The sequence below is a fragment of the Monocercomonoides exilis genome (assembly GCF_001643675.1).
Source record: "Monocercomonoides exilis strain PA203 chromosome Unknown scaffold9-1957334, whole genome shotgun sequence".
NCBI lineage: Eukaryota > Preaxostyla > Oxymonadida > Polymastigidae > Monocercomonoides > Monocercomonoides exilis.
In genome coordinates this window covers 946,021-961,558 of record NW_027150554.1, presented here as the reverse complement: position 1 = coordinate 961,558, position 15,538 = coordinate 946,021, and the positions used below count along the sequence as shown (strand labels likewise).

The 15,538-nt window shown below is 35.3% G+C and overlaps 3 protein-coding genes across 3 annotated transcripts; all 3 read right to left on the bottom strand.

Moving 5' to 3' along the window:
• Nucleotides 1–1,223: 1,223 nt before the first annotated feature.
• Nucleotides 1,224–1,614, bottom strand: MONOS_17193 (uncharacterized protein; the record flags this gene model as incomplete). The annotated part of the gene is made up of 2 exons (XM_067870089.1): nt 1,224–1,460; nt 1,579–1,614. 2 exons carry the CDS (start codon nt 1,612–1,614, stop codon nt 1,224–1,226), a joined length of 273 nt encoding a protein of 90 aa, XP_067732451.1.
• Nucleotides 1,615–2,222: 608 nt separating this feature from the next.
• MONOS_11833 (uncharacterized protein) lies at nt 2,223–2,450 on the bottom strand (the record flags this gene model as incomplete). The annotated part of the gene is made up of 1 exon (XM_067864402.1): nt 2,223–2,450. The coding sequence occupies one exon, from the start codon at nt 2,448–2,450 to the stop codon at nt 2,223–2,225; it is 228 nt and encodes a 75-aa protein (XP_067732450.1).
• A 10,537-nt stretch (nt 2,451–12,987) lies between these two features.
• MONOS_11832 (uncharacterized protein) lies at nt 12,988–13,323 on the bottom strand (the record flags this gene model as incomplete). The annotated part of the gene is made up of 2 exons (XM_067864401.1): nt 12,988–13,171; nt 13,226–13,323. 2 exons carry the CDS (start codon nt 13,321–13,323, stop codon nt 12,988–12,990), a joined length of 282 nt encoding a protein of 93 aa, XP_067732449.1.
• Between the last annotated feature and the right edge of the window lie 2,215 nt (nt 13,324–15,538).

Genomic DNA, 15,538 nt, shown 5'->3' with positions numbered 1-15,538 from the left:
GATGGAGTCTATGCAGCAGGCTGATAAGAAGAAAGAAGGGCAGCGGGCATTGTTGTGGATGATTGGGTTGTTTGTGGGGCTAGTGGGGCTGCAGCTGAAAAGAACGAGATGGGAAATAAGATCAACTTTGGGATGCAGCTGTGTGATTGGCAGGTGTGAAGAGCTGTATCACAATAGAATGGAACGGCAATGGGAAAGAGAAGGAGCCAATATATTTTCAAGAATCATCATCTTCCTCTTCCTTCTTCTCCTCCTCCTTTCCTTCTTATTTTCCATTATTCACTCAGAAATAAACAAAAAGAAGACAAAACATTCTCAATGTTGACTATATATTTGTTTCTTTCGAAGAATGCTTTGAAAGAAAATGAATGTTAAAAGAAACAGGATATGGATGGAGAATGAGGTTTATCGATGAAATAAAATCAAGTGAAGAAGAAAAATTGAGAAAATCAAAATTTATAAGAAAAGAATAAAAGAGAAAAAAGAGAAAGAGGAGTGGGAGGAAGAGGAAGAATGATTTGAAGAAGAACATGAAAACGAAGATGTCAATACCAATAAAGAACATTACAAGGCTTCGCCATCAACTCCCTCCGCTATGCCACAGTCTTTAGAAACTGCGCCAATCACTGCCTATCCTCCAAAGGAAGATCAAAGCAGATCGCCTTTTTTGAGTCGTTCCTCCACAGTTTCATCGACAACAGCCATCATAGCAGCCGCGCCATCTGGAACAACGCCTTCTTCCCGTTTTCATTCTCCTCCACCGACTGAATAATCTCTTCTGGTAGCTTCAGCCCAATCCATTCCCCCGCCACATTCAATACTGCATAAAGTTCCCGCATTAAGTTGTTCAGCGCATCTCGCTGTCTTCACAATCTCATTATTCAAAGACTGCAGATGAGGACTTCGCAGATAAGTTTCATCACAAACATCCGGAAGCTGCTACTGCTCGGAAGTTGTTCAGAAAAACGATGGAAACACAAATATTTCGGTTTTTCTCTTTTCCGACTTTATTCCCTCAAACAACAAAAAACACTTTCATCTTTTCTCCGATACAACTTCAAACACCGTCTAAATGAATGAAAACTGCATTTCACCTCCAATTTACTCATTCCGCACAAATACCCCAGATGGCCACATCCCTGCAAAGTCCTTCCGGAACAGCTTCACACCACAGATTATGCCCACAAAGCTGCTTCACTCTTTTTCTGCTCTGCATTATTCTCCTACATCCACATACACACTAAGTCCTCAAACCTTTGCCTCGGAACCACCATCCCACTTAAGATTGCCCTACCCAAGTCTGCTTCGATCTTCTCTCTATTTATTCCCTGGATCTTCGACAGCGTCCACGCCAGCTTCTGTTTAAGTCCTGTCTTCAGCAGCATCAACAGCATCTGCATCGGAACTGATGACCTCCACGTTGGCGGCAACCAAAGCACGTTCGCTGTTTCGTACGCAACCTACCACCGCATCTGAGACACTGCGTTCATCAGCCGCTCCATCGCTGTCAACCCCGCCAGAAAAGTTCCCTCTCCAACCACTTTCTCCCCTGCTCCACCTTCCCTTCACCTACCAAACCAGGCGCTGCGCCATCTTTTCATACGACGCATTCATTATCTTTTAATCCTGCTCTTTTGCGCAAGTGCCATCCACTGATTCTCAATCGCCTCCTCGAATAGCGCCTTTTGTTTTCAGATCGTCTGCTCCTGCGCTTTCGACTGCTCCATCAGCATCTTCATTTCCATCTCCATCTTGTTTCTCTTCTGCCACACATTTGTACCCCCCACTTCTCCATACAGAAACTCTCTCCTCCACAGCTATTTGCTTCTCCCACTATGCTCACTCCGCTCCAAACTTTCACAACAACACCTTTCCCGTCGGCTCTGGCTCAAGTATCACAGCACTTCCATTTGAAGCTCTCTGCAATCTTCTCTTGACTCTTTTCACACAGCCCCAACTGCAGAATCAACAAAGCCAAAGACTGAACCTCCCCACCTCCCGCAGACGACAACGAAGAAGGCGTAGCAAGTGTGGCCGTAAATCCCCAAGTTTCAATTTCCTGTTCCCGCTCATCAACCTACACAGATATTTCTGCTTCATCTTATCCTTCTCAATACCCACATTAGTCAATTCCACATTCACATTCATCACCACCAGCTGCTGCAGCTCCTTCACCTCTGTGTTGTGCTTCTCGCTCAGCTGCAGAATCTTCCTCTCTCGCATCATTTGATCTTGTCATTCTGCTGCAGCTGCTCCACCAGCCCGTTCGTCCGCTTCGAGATCCGCTCGTCGTCCCAGATCTTCTGCAGCATCATATTGAACTCCGAATACCGCTTCTCCATCTCATGCTTCGCCTCATCGTGCTGTTCTCTCGTCTCCCAGATATGCATCCCCAGCTCCTCCTTTTCCACCCCCAGCTCCATAACATGCCCCTCGCTCTTTCCGTACATTTTGCTTAGCGTTTGAGAAGCGTTCGCCTTCGTCCTCTCCAGGTCTTCCTTCTTGTTCTTCAGCTCTTCCCCTTTTCAAACATTGCTGCACATCTCCCCGTCACTTTATCGTCCAGTTTCACTCCACACACCTCAACAACTGCAATTGCCATATCTTCAGCGAATGGAAAAAATTGATCGTTAATCGACAATAACCATTCATATCTGCCACCGATAATATCCGCTTTCTCCCCAACTTCTTTCCCACAGACATTGCAAGCGACAGAAGCGGAGCCACCAGCGGAACAAAAAGCATCTCCGAAAGCTTTTCATTGCGTATGTTCTAAATGTCCACGAACCTCACAGCAAGCCACATGACAGCATGTTCCCACAGCATCTTCAGCGACAGCGACATGTGCAGAACATATGCCCAAGTTATTCTGGCATCACAATCCGCAGCCGTCTTTCGATGCTGTCCATCGCTGCTAATGACGTGTTAAACACAGCTACCACCGATGCCTCCGAAGAATCAACTGTCGATGAAAATGAAGATGAAGGGCTTATGCACTGCAACCTTCTCCACTTCTTTTCTACTCATCCGAATTTAAGATAATGATAAAAAAGACAAAGGACTTGAGCGATAAGAAGATTACTGCTCCGCTCCTGTAACAAGAAGACTTTTCAAATACCCCACCACGCCCACTAGAAGCTCCAACAGCTGCACAAAGACAACATCTTCATGTGACAAGAGATTTTGATCAGTTAGAATTGCAAACCTTTTCTCAAGTGATTGAAAAGCACAAAACTGGATATCTTCATGCAAAGAATTCAAAATGAAATGAAAAACATACGAAAATAAGAAAGATTAATATCAAAACAACAAGGGTTTTGATTCATGGCTTGTTCTTTCTCTGGTTTGCTATTTTTAGGGCTTTTCGAAAAATAAATTGTCTGTATATTTCATTTTTTCAATTCAACATCTGAATCTTTTTCTTTTGAGCACGTTTATTTGAATGTGATTTGAATGCTTAGCACATGAAATAATAATATTTCCGCTATCAAAAATATCGAGAAAAAAATTCCAAAAAAAGCTCTTTTTTCATTATTTGTTTTTGAACAAAGAAGTGCATTTTAAAATAAAACAAAATTTAAAAGATTTTTGAACGAAAAATATCGATAATGAAATGAAAACGAAGAAATTGAAACATATCACTTCGTAGATTCAAGTAACACGAAAATGATATTAACTAAAAATGTTAGTGATAAAAAAGTTTTAAAATATTTATGATACATGGACAATTATTAAAAATATTTTTTTGAAGAGAGAGAAAAAACACTAAGAATGATTTAAATTGTGAATTTATATGGGAACGGAATGATCAGAATATACTGATCATTTATGATCTGATTTTAAGATCAATTAATATTTTGTGACTTTTCAAAAAAAAAAAAAATACCCATATGATTCTCCATTTCTCATCCATTAACATCGTCATCAGATAATTTATCAAGCTATCCAATGGAAATTATTTTTTATTTTTGTGAACAATTTTTTTTGAGGAAATAACTGGAGAAGGTTTCGAAATGTGTGAGTGTGATCATTATTTTTATTTCATTATTCGAGGAGCAGAATTTGAAGACTTGACAAGTTGGCAATGCGCTGAAGAAGGATTGAAAAATTTTACGAAAATTTATTATTGAATTTATTTGCTCTAAAGGAAGAATAACTCACAAAAACAGAAATTGAAGAAGGAATCAAAAATCATAAATATCAAAGAAATTAATAACTTTTTTGGATCAAAGAAGAAAAAAAAGCAAGCAAAGGTTTTGAAGAGGAAAGAGGTATTGATGTTGTTCTCTGAAAAAGGAAAAAGAAGAATCGAACACTTAATAGTGCATTTCCATCATGAAAATCATTTATATATTGCATTTGAATAACAGTTGTGTTCTTCAAGAGGTTTTGATTCAGATGTGAGGTGACTACATGCTTTCTATTTTTTCAGTGAGAGAATTCATTCACAATTTGGAATTGATTCTTCGCACGTCCATACTGCAAGGGATTTGTGTGATGAGATATGAAGCCTGAAAACGTATTGACACAACCAGCGAAAAGAAGCCAGACCCATTCTAATTCAGCTCAAATTGCTCTATCTTCTTCTTTCTCCTTCTTCCACTGAAATAATTTCTTGATCAAACACAACATTGCAACAACATGAGTCTGGAACTGATGCATCTCAAGTCCATGTTTGTGCAATTATGCATCTGCTGAATCAATGGAAAAGAGAGCAGATAATGCAATCTTCTTGCCAAACATCTCACAACTATCCGTATGTGGAAGTGATTCTGAACTGTTCAATGAGACAGAAAGCGGACGCATGGGATATGTGGTGAATTGCATTTGAACTGACAAACTGGGCTGGTTCTGTTCTTGGGAAGACAAAAAAATAAATGTTGATGCTGACTCTGGAGACAATGTGGGTGCTGCAGAATAAGCTTAGGAGCAAAATGAGTGGAATGTTCCTTGAGTTGGTTTTTGTTCCAGTTGCATTGAAAAAGACTGCTTAGATGATTGTCTATTCATCATAATTTATGCAAATCGACAAAATGTTGCGTGATGATGCATAACGTCCTCCTATCACTGATTTGTCTAAAACAATCTCCAATGAAACGGCTTTTGAGCAAACAAGAGAAGACAAGCAGCTGCTGAGCTGTCTTGAGCTATTCATTGATTGCTGCCTGGCACTCAGCCTGTCCAAACTCAAAAATCCCGATGAGGAAGTGGGACGCTTGTTTCTGAGCAAGATGCAGGGTCTGCAAATGACTCAGCAGAACACGAAAGAAAAGACGGAATTTGGAATGGAATTTGCATCATTATCTACTTATTCCAACTCCTCTTTCTCTTTATTTTCTCGAGAGCGTTTTCCAAGAAACTCCCTTCGCATCTCCTATTCAGCACCTCAGATGAAATCACATCCTTTTTCCTCACATTCCTTCTCATTTTGCTCTTCTTTTTCCTTTCAAAGCCGCTCTCAAATTAGTCTTGATGAGTGTATAAATGAAAATAATTTGACAATTTATGATCCCTTCAAAGATATCACTTCCGTTCCTTGTGTTGAAGAGACGCAGAACCTGATTTCAGCTTTCAATGAACAATCAAATTTATTTTTCTTTCTCAATAGAAACGCATAAAGTTATTGCCTGCATCAAGCAGGAACTAAATAAATAAGACAAAACACTTTTTGAAACAATTGGAAGAAGTGATGATAACATCAAAGGAAGCAAGTATTGCTCTCGATTTTAAATCAATCGAACAAGGTACACACAAACAGATCTGCCTTCTTTATCAACAATTGTTTCTCTCACCACGCGAGCAAGGGAGGTGTATAATGAAGGAATTAAAATAGGGTGCAAATATTATCTTGACCTCAAAATTTTATCTCAACCCTGTTTTTTTGAAACTTATTTTTGCTTTTTTGATTTGTGAAAAGGCAAAAAACAAAAACAAAATAAATAGACTTCTTGATATTTTTGTTTTTCAGAATTCTGTTAAAAAATTTTTTGATATTTTTTTGTTCAAAAAAATATTAAAAATTTTTATTATTTTAGGACACAGATCAAAGACTTGCTGGTCATGAAGCGAATATTTCATATCGAACGTTTCAAGCCACAGCATCAGCATTCCACATTCCTATATTAATATTTTAACTTGTTTTTAACATTTTCAATTTTATTTTTGATCTTTTTATCTCATTTCACTGTTTTTGCTTAAAACACGATTTTCGGAACAAATATGAATTTGTGTAAATTTTTAAGCAGATAAAAAAAACAAGGTATTATTTATTGTATATTTTTGATTAATTCTGAAAAGAAAAAGAATTGAACAAGAATTTGAAGCGAAATGGCAGAACATATAACTATTTTGATCTGAAAATTGTTCGTCATATACAAATATTTTGTTGTTTTTTCTTTGAGATATCATTTCATTTCAAATTTGTTTTTATTTCATTTCATTAAATTTAATACAAATGGATGCATGTCTCTGAAATCGTGTTTTTTGAAAATAAGTGTGAAATGAGGAAAAGTGTTAAAAAAACAAGTTGAGAAAGTTTAAAACAACTAAATCATTTAAAAAAGAAACGATGTATTATGATATGAAAGCTTAAAACTTCCGATAAAAAATATTCGCTGGAATAGCAGCAAGTCAATGATCAAAACAAAAAATTATTATTATCCTCGATCTTTTTGAAAAAAATGAAATATAGGAAAAAAAATACAGAATAAGGAAATTAAAACATTTCAAACATTTCTGGTTATTTTTAATTTATCGCAGGCTTGTGTAAAGCTTTAAGCATGGCAAAAAAGAAAAAGGTCTTGATAAAGAAAAAAGGTCAAGATAAAATTATAGCCCTATTTGTTTTTCTTTGAATCACAAAACAGGCAACTTGAAAAGAAGTTGTTTAATTCTTATTGAACTACAAACTTTGATGCAAACTCCCTATGAAAACTTCTTCTTCGTATTGTTTTTCCTTTGCTCTTCTTCATTTGTACTTATTACCATGGATATTTAATAGTCAGCTAATAAAGTTGTCGAAGGAATAAAAAAAAGAAGAAGAAGAAAGAAAGAGAGAGAGAGAGAGAGAGAGAGAGAGAGAGAGAGAAAGAGAAAGAAAGAGAAAGAGAAAGAAAGAGAGAGAGAAAGAAAGAAAGAAAGAAAGAAAGAGAAAGAGAAAGAAACAATAAAAGCAAAAACATCATCATCTTCTTCTTCTTCTATCTCCTCTTCTTCCTCTTCCTCCACAGACGCATCCTCTTTGCATTCCTCTCTTTCTTCTTCTTCTTCTTCTTCCCCTTTGCATGTGCAAGCAGACACAACTGAATGCAGCAGCATCTCCATTCTGTTAATGCGTGTTTTCTCCATCCAGCTGCTGTTCAGCATCGTTCTGAGCGATTCAACAATTTTGATGGAAAGAAATAAGAAAGACACATTCAAAGGCAGATGCTGTCAAAAAAAAAACACAGTTCAACAAATACGATGCGGATAAGTGTCTTCGCAAGTTACTGCAAGTTGCTGAGTCTGAATTGATTAGGATCTGCAAGACGAATCTGTTTTTGAGTGAAATATATTTTTGAAATTCGCAAAATAAACAAAAAAATTATCAAAGAAAAGAATAGATGAATTGTGAAATAAAAAAAAATTTCAAAATTATTGGGTTATTTTGAAATAACCCAATAATTTTGAAATTGTCAATGGAAATTTTGAAATTTTTGGGGAATTTTGCAATAACTCGGGTTGACAAAACTTTTCTGTGAAAATATATATTATGCATAAACACGAAGTTATTCAAATCATATTTTCTAAGAATAATCTGTTGCTTTTAATAATTATTAATAAAAAATAATTTTTTAAAACAAAAATATAATGAAATAATGAACGATTTTTCGAAACAAGCTTTGGAATACAATTTTGTTCTTTTCAAAGTAATTGTTATTATCGTTTGAATGTTTTCGTTGATTTTTTTTTTTGACAGATGAATGTTTAGTGTCAAATTTTTTAAAAAGTCTCCAAGGATCTAAATATTTACCGATTGGAGAAAGTAATGAAACACTCCGTTGCAATTATTTATTATCAATATTCAAAATTTTACAAATGAGAAAAAATATCTGAAAAAACTACAGTATCAAAAAAAACTGCACTCGTTATTAATTTTTGATGTTATTTTTTGATCAATTAGAATATTTGTTTTCTGGTGACATAAGACTTGTTGCGTTTTATCACGAAAGTTTCTGAACAAGACATTTGAGGTTCGATATGATTCACAAGTTTTCACGTTGAAAAATTATTTTGATTTGAAAAAACTTATTCTTTCATTTTCACTGTTTTTCTTGGTTAGAGCAATTCCAATGAAAAATACTTCTCATTAAGGTTAATGAGAATTGAATAATCTTCAAATTCAAGGGAAAACAAAATGGATGCAACAGAAAGTTTGTCCATTTCATTATGGAAATGGATTGGTTGCACATCGCAACAAGGAAGTGCTCTTTATGTGCACGACAATGAAAAAGCCATCCTTAGAGTTGAAAATTCGTCTTTTCTATGTGTAATGCTTCTTCCGCAAGATGTGGAAGAATATATGCATTGAATATCGCTGAATAAATTTTGCTCTAGACCACATTAACGCAATGTTCTACAGAAAAAGCTAGTTCAGATAAAAACGGTGGTGGAGGAATTCAGTTTGAAAATGTCAATTCACATCCAGCAGTTTATGATTGCTCCTTTCATAATTACTCTTCAGGTAACCACGGAGGGGCAATTGATCTGCGTGCAAAGAGAACTGGGAGACAGAAGAAATGTGTTATAAATCAGTTTATTTTTCAAATGCAGTGCGCTTAACTCTTCAGGCTCTGAACGTGGTGCAATTGTGCATTGGCTTTCAATGGACAAATTCTTATTGTTCAACTGCCTATTCTGCAACTGCTTTTCGATGACATCTGGAGGTGTTGCTGGCTCACAAATCTATGCAGTGAATAAAGGAATTTTATTTTTCTACTGTTTTTTCCACAAAAGCTCATGTGTGAAAGGTGGACATGACATTCTTCTTCAAGACTTTTCGCTAAACAACATTAGCATAAGAAGTTATTCAAACAGACAAACACCAAACAGAGTTAGCTCATAATACAACTCTGTTGTTGATAAAAGTGAATAGCTTGATAATGTTGGCGGACGAATCAGATTTGTTTTTTCAACTGAAGCAAAACAAAATTCCAAAGGTGCTTTTTCATGTCAGATCAATGAAAGCTATCCGTGTAATTCTATCAGCCATTGTATAAATAAACTTTTTTTACGTAATGCAAATGAAGTTCAGATATTTACAGGAACAATAACAGAAATAAGAAGTGAAGACTTCGATGACAATGCTTATGTGAATTATGGACAAAGAAATATGAGCGCAACTGTCCAAACAAAAATTGAACCAGCTAATTTTTCTCTTATTTCAGTCTTTACAGGAACTTGCTCTTGTCCATGGCTCAGAAGAAGTGAATATTTATGACTCAAGAATATTTGAGGAGAATGGAACTTAAAAGGTTTAAACAGGAGGCTGCACAACTCTTTTCTCACGAAGTCTACAGTTTTCTGCGAACCCTCCATGTGAGTTCCATTAGCTACAGCTCCATTATCATCTTCTTATGTTCTCCAGTTAAACGCCAATAATGTGCAATTCGTTGCAGATTGTATTACTTCGGATAATGGCCATTTTTATAATTTCACATCATCTGGGTCTGCTTTCTCTAGCATTTATCTTTTCTTCCCTTTCTATTCCATAGCTGATGATTCCATCTCTTCTCCTGATCTCTTTTGGAGATAATTGAATGATAAATCAAATTCCTGTCAATCTGACAGAAAAACAATTTTCAAACAACTATCATCTTCTTCTTCTTCTTCTTCTTCTTCCTTTTCTTCTTCCTTTTCTTCTTCCTTTTCTTCTTCCTTTTCTTCTTCCTTTTCTTCTTCCTTTTCTTCTTCCTTTTCTTCTTGTGATTCTTGCGATTCTGCTTCATCGTCGTCATCATCATCATCTTCTTCTTCTTCTCGTAAGAACAATCTTTCTGCAGATTATTTGCTGAGAAATGGAGCAGAAACAGTTCTGCTGTTTGTTTTGACTGAAATAGAGGAAGAAAATAATTGGACTTCATCATCAACATTTTCTTCTTTCTCTTCTCCTTCTCCTTCTTCTTCTTCTTCTTCTTCGTTTTCTTCGCCTCCTCTTCTGTTCATCCATCTCCTATTCGTACTGTAACACTCTCTCGCCACTTTCTTCTCTGCCCCTCAATCTCTTTCCATGTCAAAGTTTTTCCGCAACACCAGCTCCTTCTGCTCCTTTGCGTGCCCAACCAGCCGTTCAACCTTCTCTTCATACGATACCTTCATTTTCTTCTGCTTCTACTTCTTTTGAGCAAGTATCATTTGCTTCTTCACAATTTCTAAATTGAACAGCGCCTTCTGCTCTATTATCATCTTCTCATACACTTTCGATAGCTCCATCAGCATCTTCGTTTCCTTCTAGATTTTGTTTATCTTCTACCTCAACGTTGCATTCACTCCTCCTTCACAACTACCACCATTATCATCAATGCTTCCACCATTGGTCACAGCGTCGTTCTTCTCCGATCTTTCGATGATCCCAGATTAAGATCCCCTCCTTTCATCTCCTCCTCCAAAGCAGTTTGCTTCTCCCGCAAAGTGGGGCCAATGAAGTCTGAATTGCAACATGTTTCGCCAACACTACCAGTTTCTGTTTGCTAACCACACTCACAACTCTTCCTTGCTAAGCTCTATCTTCTTCATTATCTCCACCAGCTGCTCCATCAGCTCCTTCACCTCTGTCTTGGGTTTCTTCCTCAGCTCCAGAATCTTCCTTGCCAGTTTCACCACCATCTCCTCAATCTTCCACACCTCATTCTCTTCAACTCCTCATCTTACCACCTCCTCGTCTGTCCTCACAGTCACACTCCTCGACTGTGCAGATAGGAACACCAGTTGCGCTGTGGAAGGTTGTAACTCAGAAGGATTGAACGGAATGCAGATCAAATGGAACGCGTTCACGCAGTTCGATATTAAGATCCAGGCATAGGTACATCTGTGCTTCTTTTGCAATTTGCTCTGTTTGAAATTAACTTTATGATGAAATAATAGATAAAAATAAATTGAAACTTTTGGGTGGACGAATTTTTTGAAATTATTTTTTCTTGTTGAAAAAAATCAATTTTGAAAAATCACCCATAAATATTACAATTTTTAATTAAAATTAATATATAAAGATAATTTCCAATTAATAAATATATGCAATGCTTTTAATTGTTATATTAACCTTTCAAATAAATGAAAATCTGAGAAATAAAACATTTATAGATATTAAAATTTTTAATGAATAATTTTTGATCTGTCACATAATAAACTTTTCAATTTCTAAAAATTTAGGATTAGCTTTTTTGTATGAAGCGTAAGGAGCACACTTTCCAATATGTTACAGTTTGAATATATTTATATTTTATTATTGTATGCACTGATTTCTATTGAAAATATTCTTCAATAATTTTCAAATTATGATTGTTTCAAAATTAAATCATTATTCAAGCAATATGAAGTTGGACGTTTTTATGAAACAGATCATGAAAAAATCCATGAAAGAAAATCTTTTCAAAGGTGTGTAATTGTTCATTATTTTATATTTAAATTGAAATATGTTGAAGTGACATCTTCAAAATATTCTCTATTTTCGTAATCAAGATTGAATACAAAAGTTGAACATAATGAGAATAGAAGAATAAAAAACTTCTGTTCCTTCATCAGGAACCCTCAAAAGACGCTCAAAGCTGAGAAGCAGAAGAAGACTTCGACTTATTTTTTGCAGAAGAATATATTGGAAAGAATGAAAAAAGCTCAACAATGAAGAATATCATCAAAAACAATTTCAACATATTTCTTTTCGCTAAACGTGCTGTTTGAAAAAGGATGAAAGATGAATGGAAAAAATGAAGAAGAGAGAGTGAGAAGGAAAAAAAGAAGAATTGAACCGTGAAAAAGAAGATAAAAGGCAGAGATGACTGAAATGAAGATTTCATGAAGGAATTATTAACATTAAAAGTCGATGAATTTGATGATTTGAAGAAAAATGAAAAAAAAATTTTTGAAAAAGTGAGAACAGATAAATAAAGAAGAGAAATAGGAAAATAAGTGTTGATTGAGGAACATCGAGAGTTTTTAGCTGGAAGATAAAAAAGTTTATGAAGGAGAAAAATATAAATTTTGTAATTGTTTCTCCTTTGATAATTCTGATTGTCTTTTTCAAAAAATTTTGTTTTTCAAAAGAATTTCATTAACAAAATAAATTTGGGGAATTATTTTCAAATAGTTTAATTTTTTATTGCAAATCATTTTTAAAAAATAGCAATGCATATAAATTACATCATATTTTTGATTGAGCGTTTTTGAAATGTTAAATGTTCCTTTGAAACACTCATAATTTATTAAGAATTACATGAGAATCTTTTTAGATCGTCTTTTCAAAACGAAAAGGCTTGCGTATAATGGGATCTCCCTTACTCAGACATCCGTCAATCACATCCGCTTTAAAAATGAATAAGAATCAAAAACTCCCTTCATCACTAACTTTCGCTGTCCTTTCTCCTTCAGTCCCACTTCTTTCAATGTGACTTGTTCCACTCCACATTGATTCACACGGATATCCATTTCTCAAACATCACGATGTGTAATCTGCTTCACACTCACACGTCTGAAACGCATCGTACTCAATCTCCCACACTTTCCCACTCATCACTTTCCCACTCATCACTCCTCCATTCCCTTCGTATCTCCTCACCTCTCACATTGTGTTGTTCCTCATCTCCAACCCCATATCCTCTTCAATGCCAATCTCATCCCTTTCACATAATTCGTCTCCTTTATTGTCGTGTTTTCTATGATCACAGCCTTTCCTCTTCTCAGCTCCAACATACTCCCTTCGTCTTCCCTCTCCGTGTTTCGTATTGTCACCTTCTTTTATTCAACTCCCGCTTCACTCTCATCAGCAACAACAATCCCGCATCCCCTTGTCCTCACTTCTTCAAATCCACACTTCATAAGCTCCGTCTTTCCTTCTCTCCCCTTCAAACATTCCACACGCACACATAATGCTCCAACCTCTGCGCCAAACGAGTGTCCTTCAAGTCTCAGAACATCGTCGCTGCACATGAACAAACATGTTCAGACTTATCCGCCAAAAGACCAAACACAAAACATCAGAGAGCGAAATGTGATTTTCTCCATCGTCTCAATCAAGCATTTTTTCACTCCTCCTCCCACTTCTCCTTCTCCTCCATCATCTTCTTCTCTCATCACAATTCATTCAATTTCCACTTCTCCGTCAAAGACCATTGGCTGCGCATAGAGTGTAATTTCTTTGTGAATCGTGAAAGTGCACATCTACCGCAATGCCGCTGATCTTGCACCAAACATCGCTGTTCATGTATCTGTCAATGTTGAGCATGGAAAGTCAGGATATCCGCATCCATGACAGCCCATTCCTCCATTTCCCCCATTCGCATACCCAACATTTGGTTTCTCTCGAGGATGAAACTGATATTGACTTTTATTGATTAACGATGTGATGTCGAAACACTCAATATAAATATCATTTCTCACTCTTTCTGTTCTTTCATTGAACTTCATCCACACAAATGGGAAGTTTAGAAACCCTGTTTCCTTTGTCTCCAAATACAACACTCCTCCTTTTCCTGAATAAGTGCTGCAGTTGCAAAGACTGATTGTTGAGTCAATCAACTTCATTGATCCAGATGCATCCAATGCTTTGAATATTCCCCCTCCATTTTCATTTAAATCTATACTGTCTGCATCATTCCGAATTGAGAAATAATAATTGTTTAACAAATTTTGTAAAAAAGTTAAAATAACAAATTAAATATAATAAGAAAAATTGAAAAATACGTTTATCCGCATTTTCTATCCAATTTTGACAAATTTCACTAATATAAAACTCATATTGTTTTGCGTTGACAATTAATTGTCTTTATTTTGAAACAATCATAATTTGAAAATTATTGAAGAATATTTTCAATAGAAATCAGTGCATACAATAATAAAATATAAATATATTCAAACTGTAACATATTGGAAAGTGTGCTCCTTACGCTTCATACAAAAAAGCTAATCCTAAATTTTTAGAAATTGAAAAGTTTATTATGTGACAGATCAAAAATTATTCATTAAAAATTTTAATATCTATAAATGTTTTATTTCTCAGATTTTCATTTATTTGAAAGGTTAATATAACAATTAAAAGCATTGCATATATTTATTAATTGGAAATTATCTTTATATATTAATTTTAATTAAAAATTGTAATATTTATGGGTGATTTTTCAAAATTGATTTTTTTCAACAAGAAAAAATAATTTCAAAAAATTCGTCCACCCAAAAGTTTCAATTTATTTTTATCTATTATTTCATCATAAAGTTAATTTCAAACAGAGCAAATTGCAAAAGAAGCACAGATGAACCTATGCCAAGATCCACTTTCTCCTCAACAACTAACCCACCAACGTTCCAAGGAAAAGATGCAGATTCACCAGCGAAACTGAAATTGTCACCGAAAGTGCTTCAACATACTCCCACAGTTTCAGCAGTGCGCATTGGAACAACAGAATGGACTGATCAAACACCCAAGTCACTTTCTTATCTTCGCTACTTTGCCTTCGGAATGGAAAGGCTGATCTGTATTCAGCATGAGCAAAAAAGATGAGAAAGTCATTTCAGAACCTTTTCATATTGCAAAATATGAAATTTCAAATATTGTCAAGTTGTATTTTGGAGGATTCGAGCTGTGATGGATAAAGTTGATATCAATAAAATACTAAGGCAAAAGGTTTGTGTGCTCGTTCTCCATGGGAAAAAATGCTAAATAAAACAACGTATCGTTTTATTATATTTCTAGTCTGTGAAAAGCTCCAAATCCTGTTTCCAGTGCCTAATCACTGATTGAACGATTCAAAAATTCGTTGTATTTCCTTTTTAATCAACATTTTGTCCAATAAGGCTTTGAACAAATTTTCACATTTAGCTTAGATTATTCAAACGACCACACGATCCACGCACAGTGATTTGATTGCCACGCGAAGAGATATAACAGTCGATGAAAGTCATTTATTCAAAAAGAAACAAAAAATCAGTAAATTGTTTGTGAATATTTGCTTCTTTACTTTTTTATCCAGTGGAAAATCATTTCTATGGATATGATCTGTTCATTTTCGGCTCAAATTTGTTGTGGTTTATTGGATACCAACTTTATGAATCGGACGACAACGCCGCTTTATTCAGCTCAATCATCGGTTTTTGTCAATTTTTCAAACATAAAAAGGCGTAGAATGTCATTTGTTTCATTGGATGTACTGATTCGATTTATTAATGATCGTTTTCAATGATTGCGTTCATAGTTTTTCAGTCAATGAAAATCACAAAACATTTTCAAATTATTTTTCTCCATTGAACTTTTTAATATTTGAACATTGGCAATCATTTGTTGTCACAAAGATAT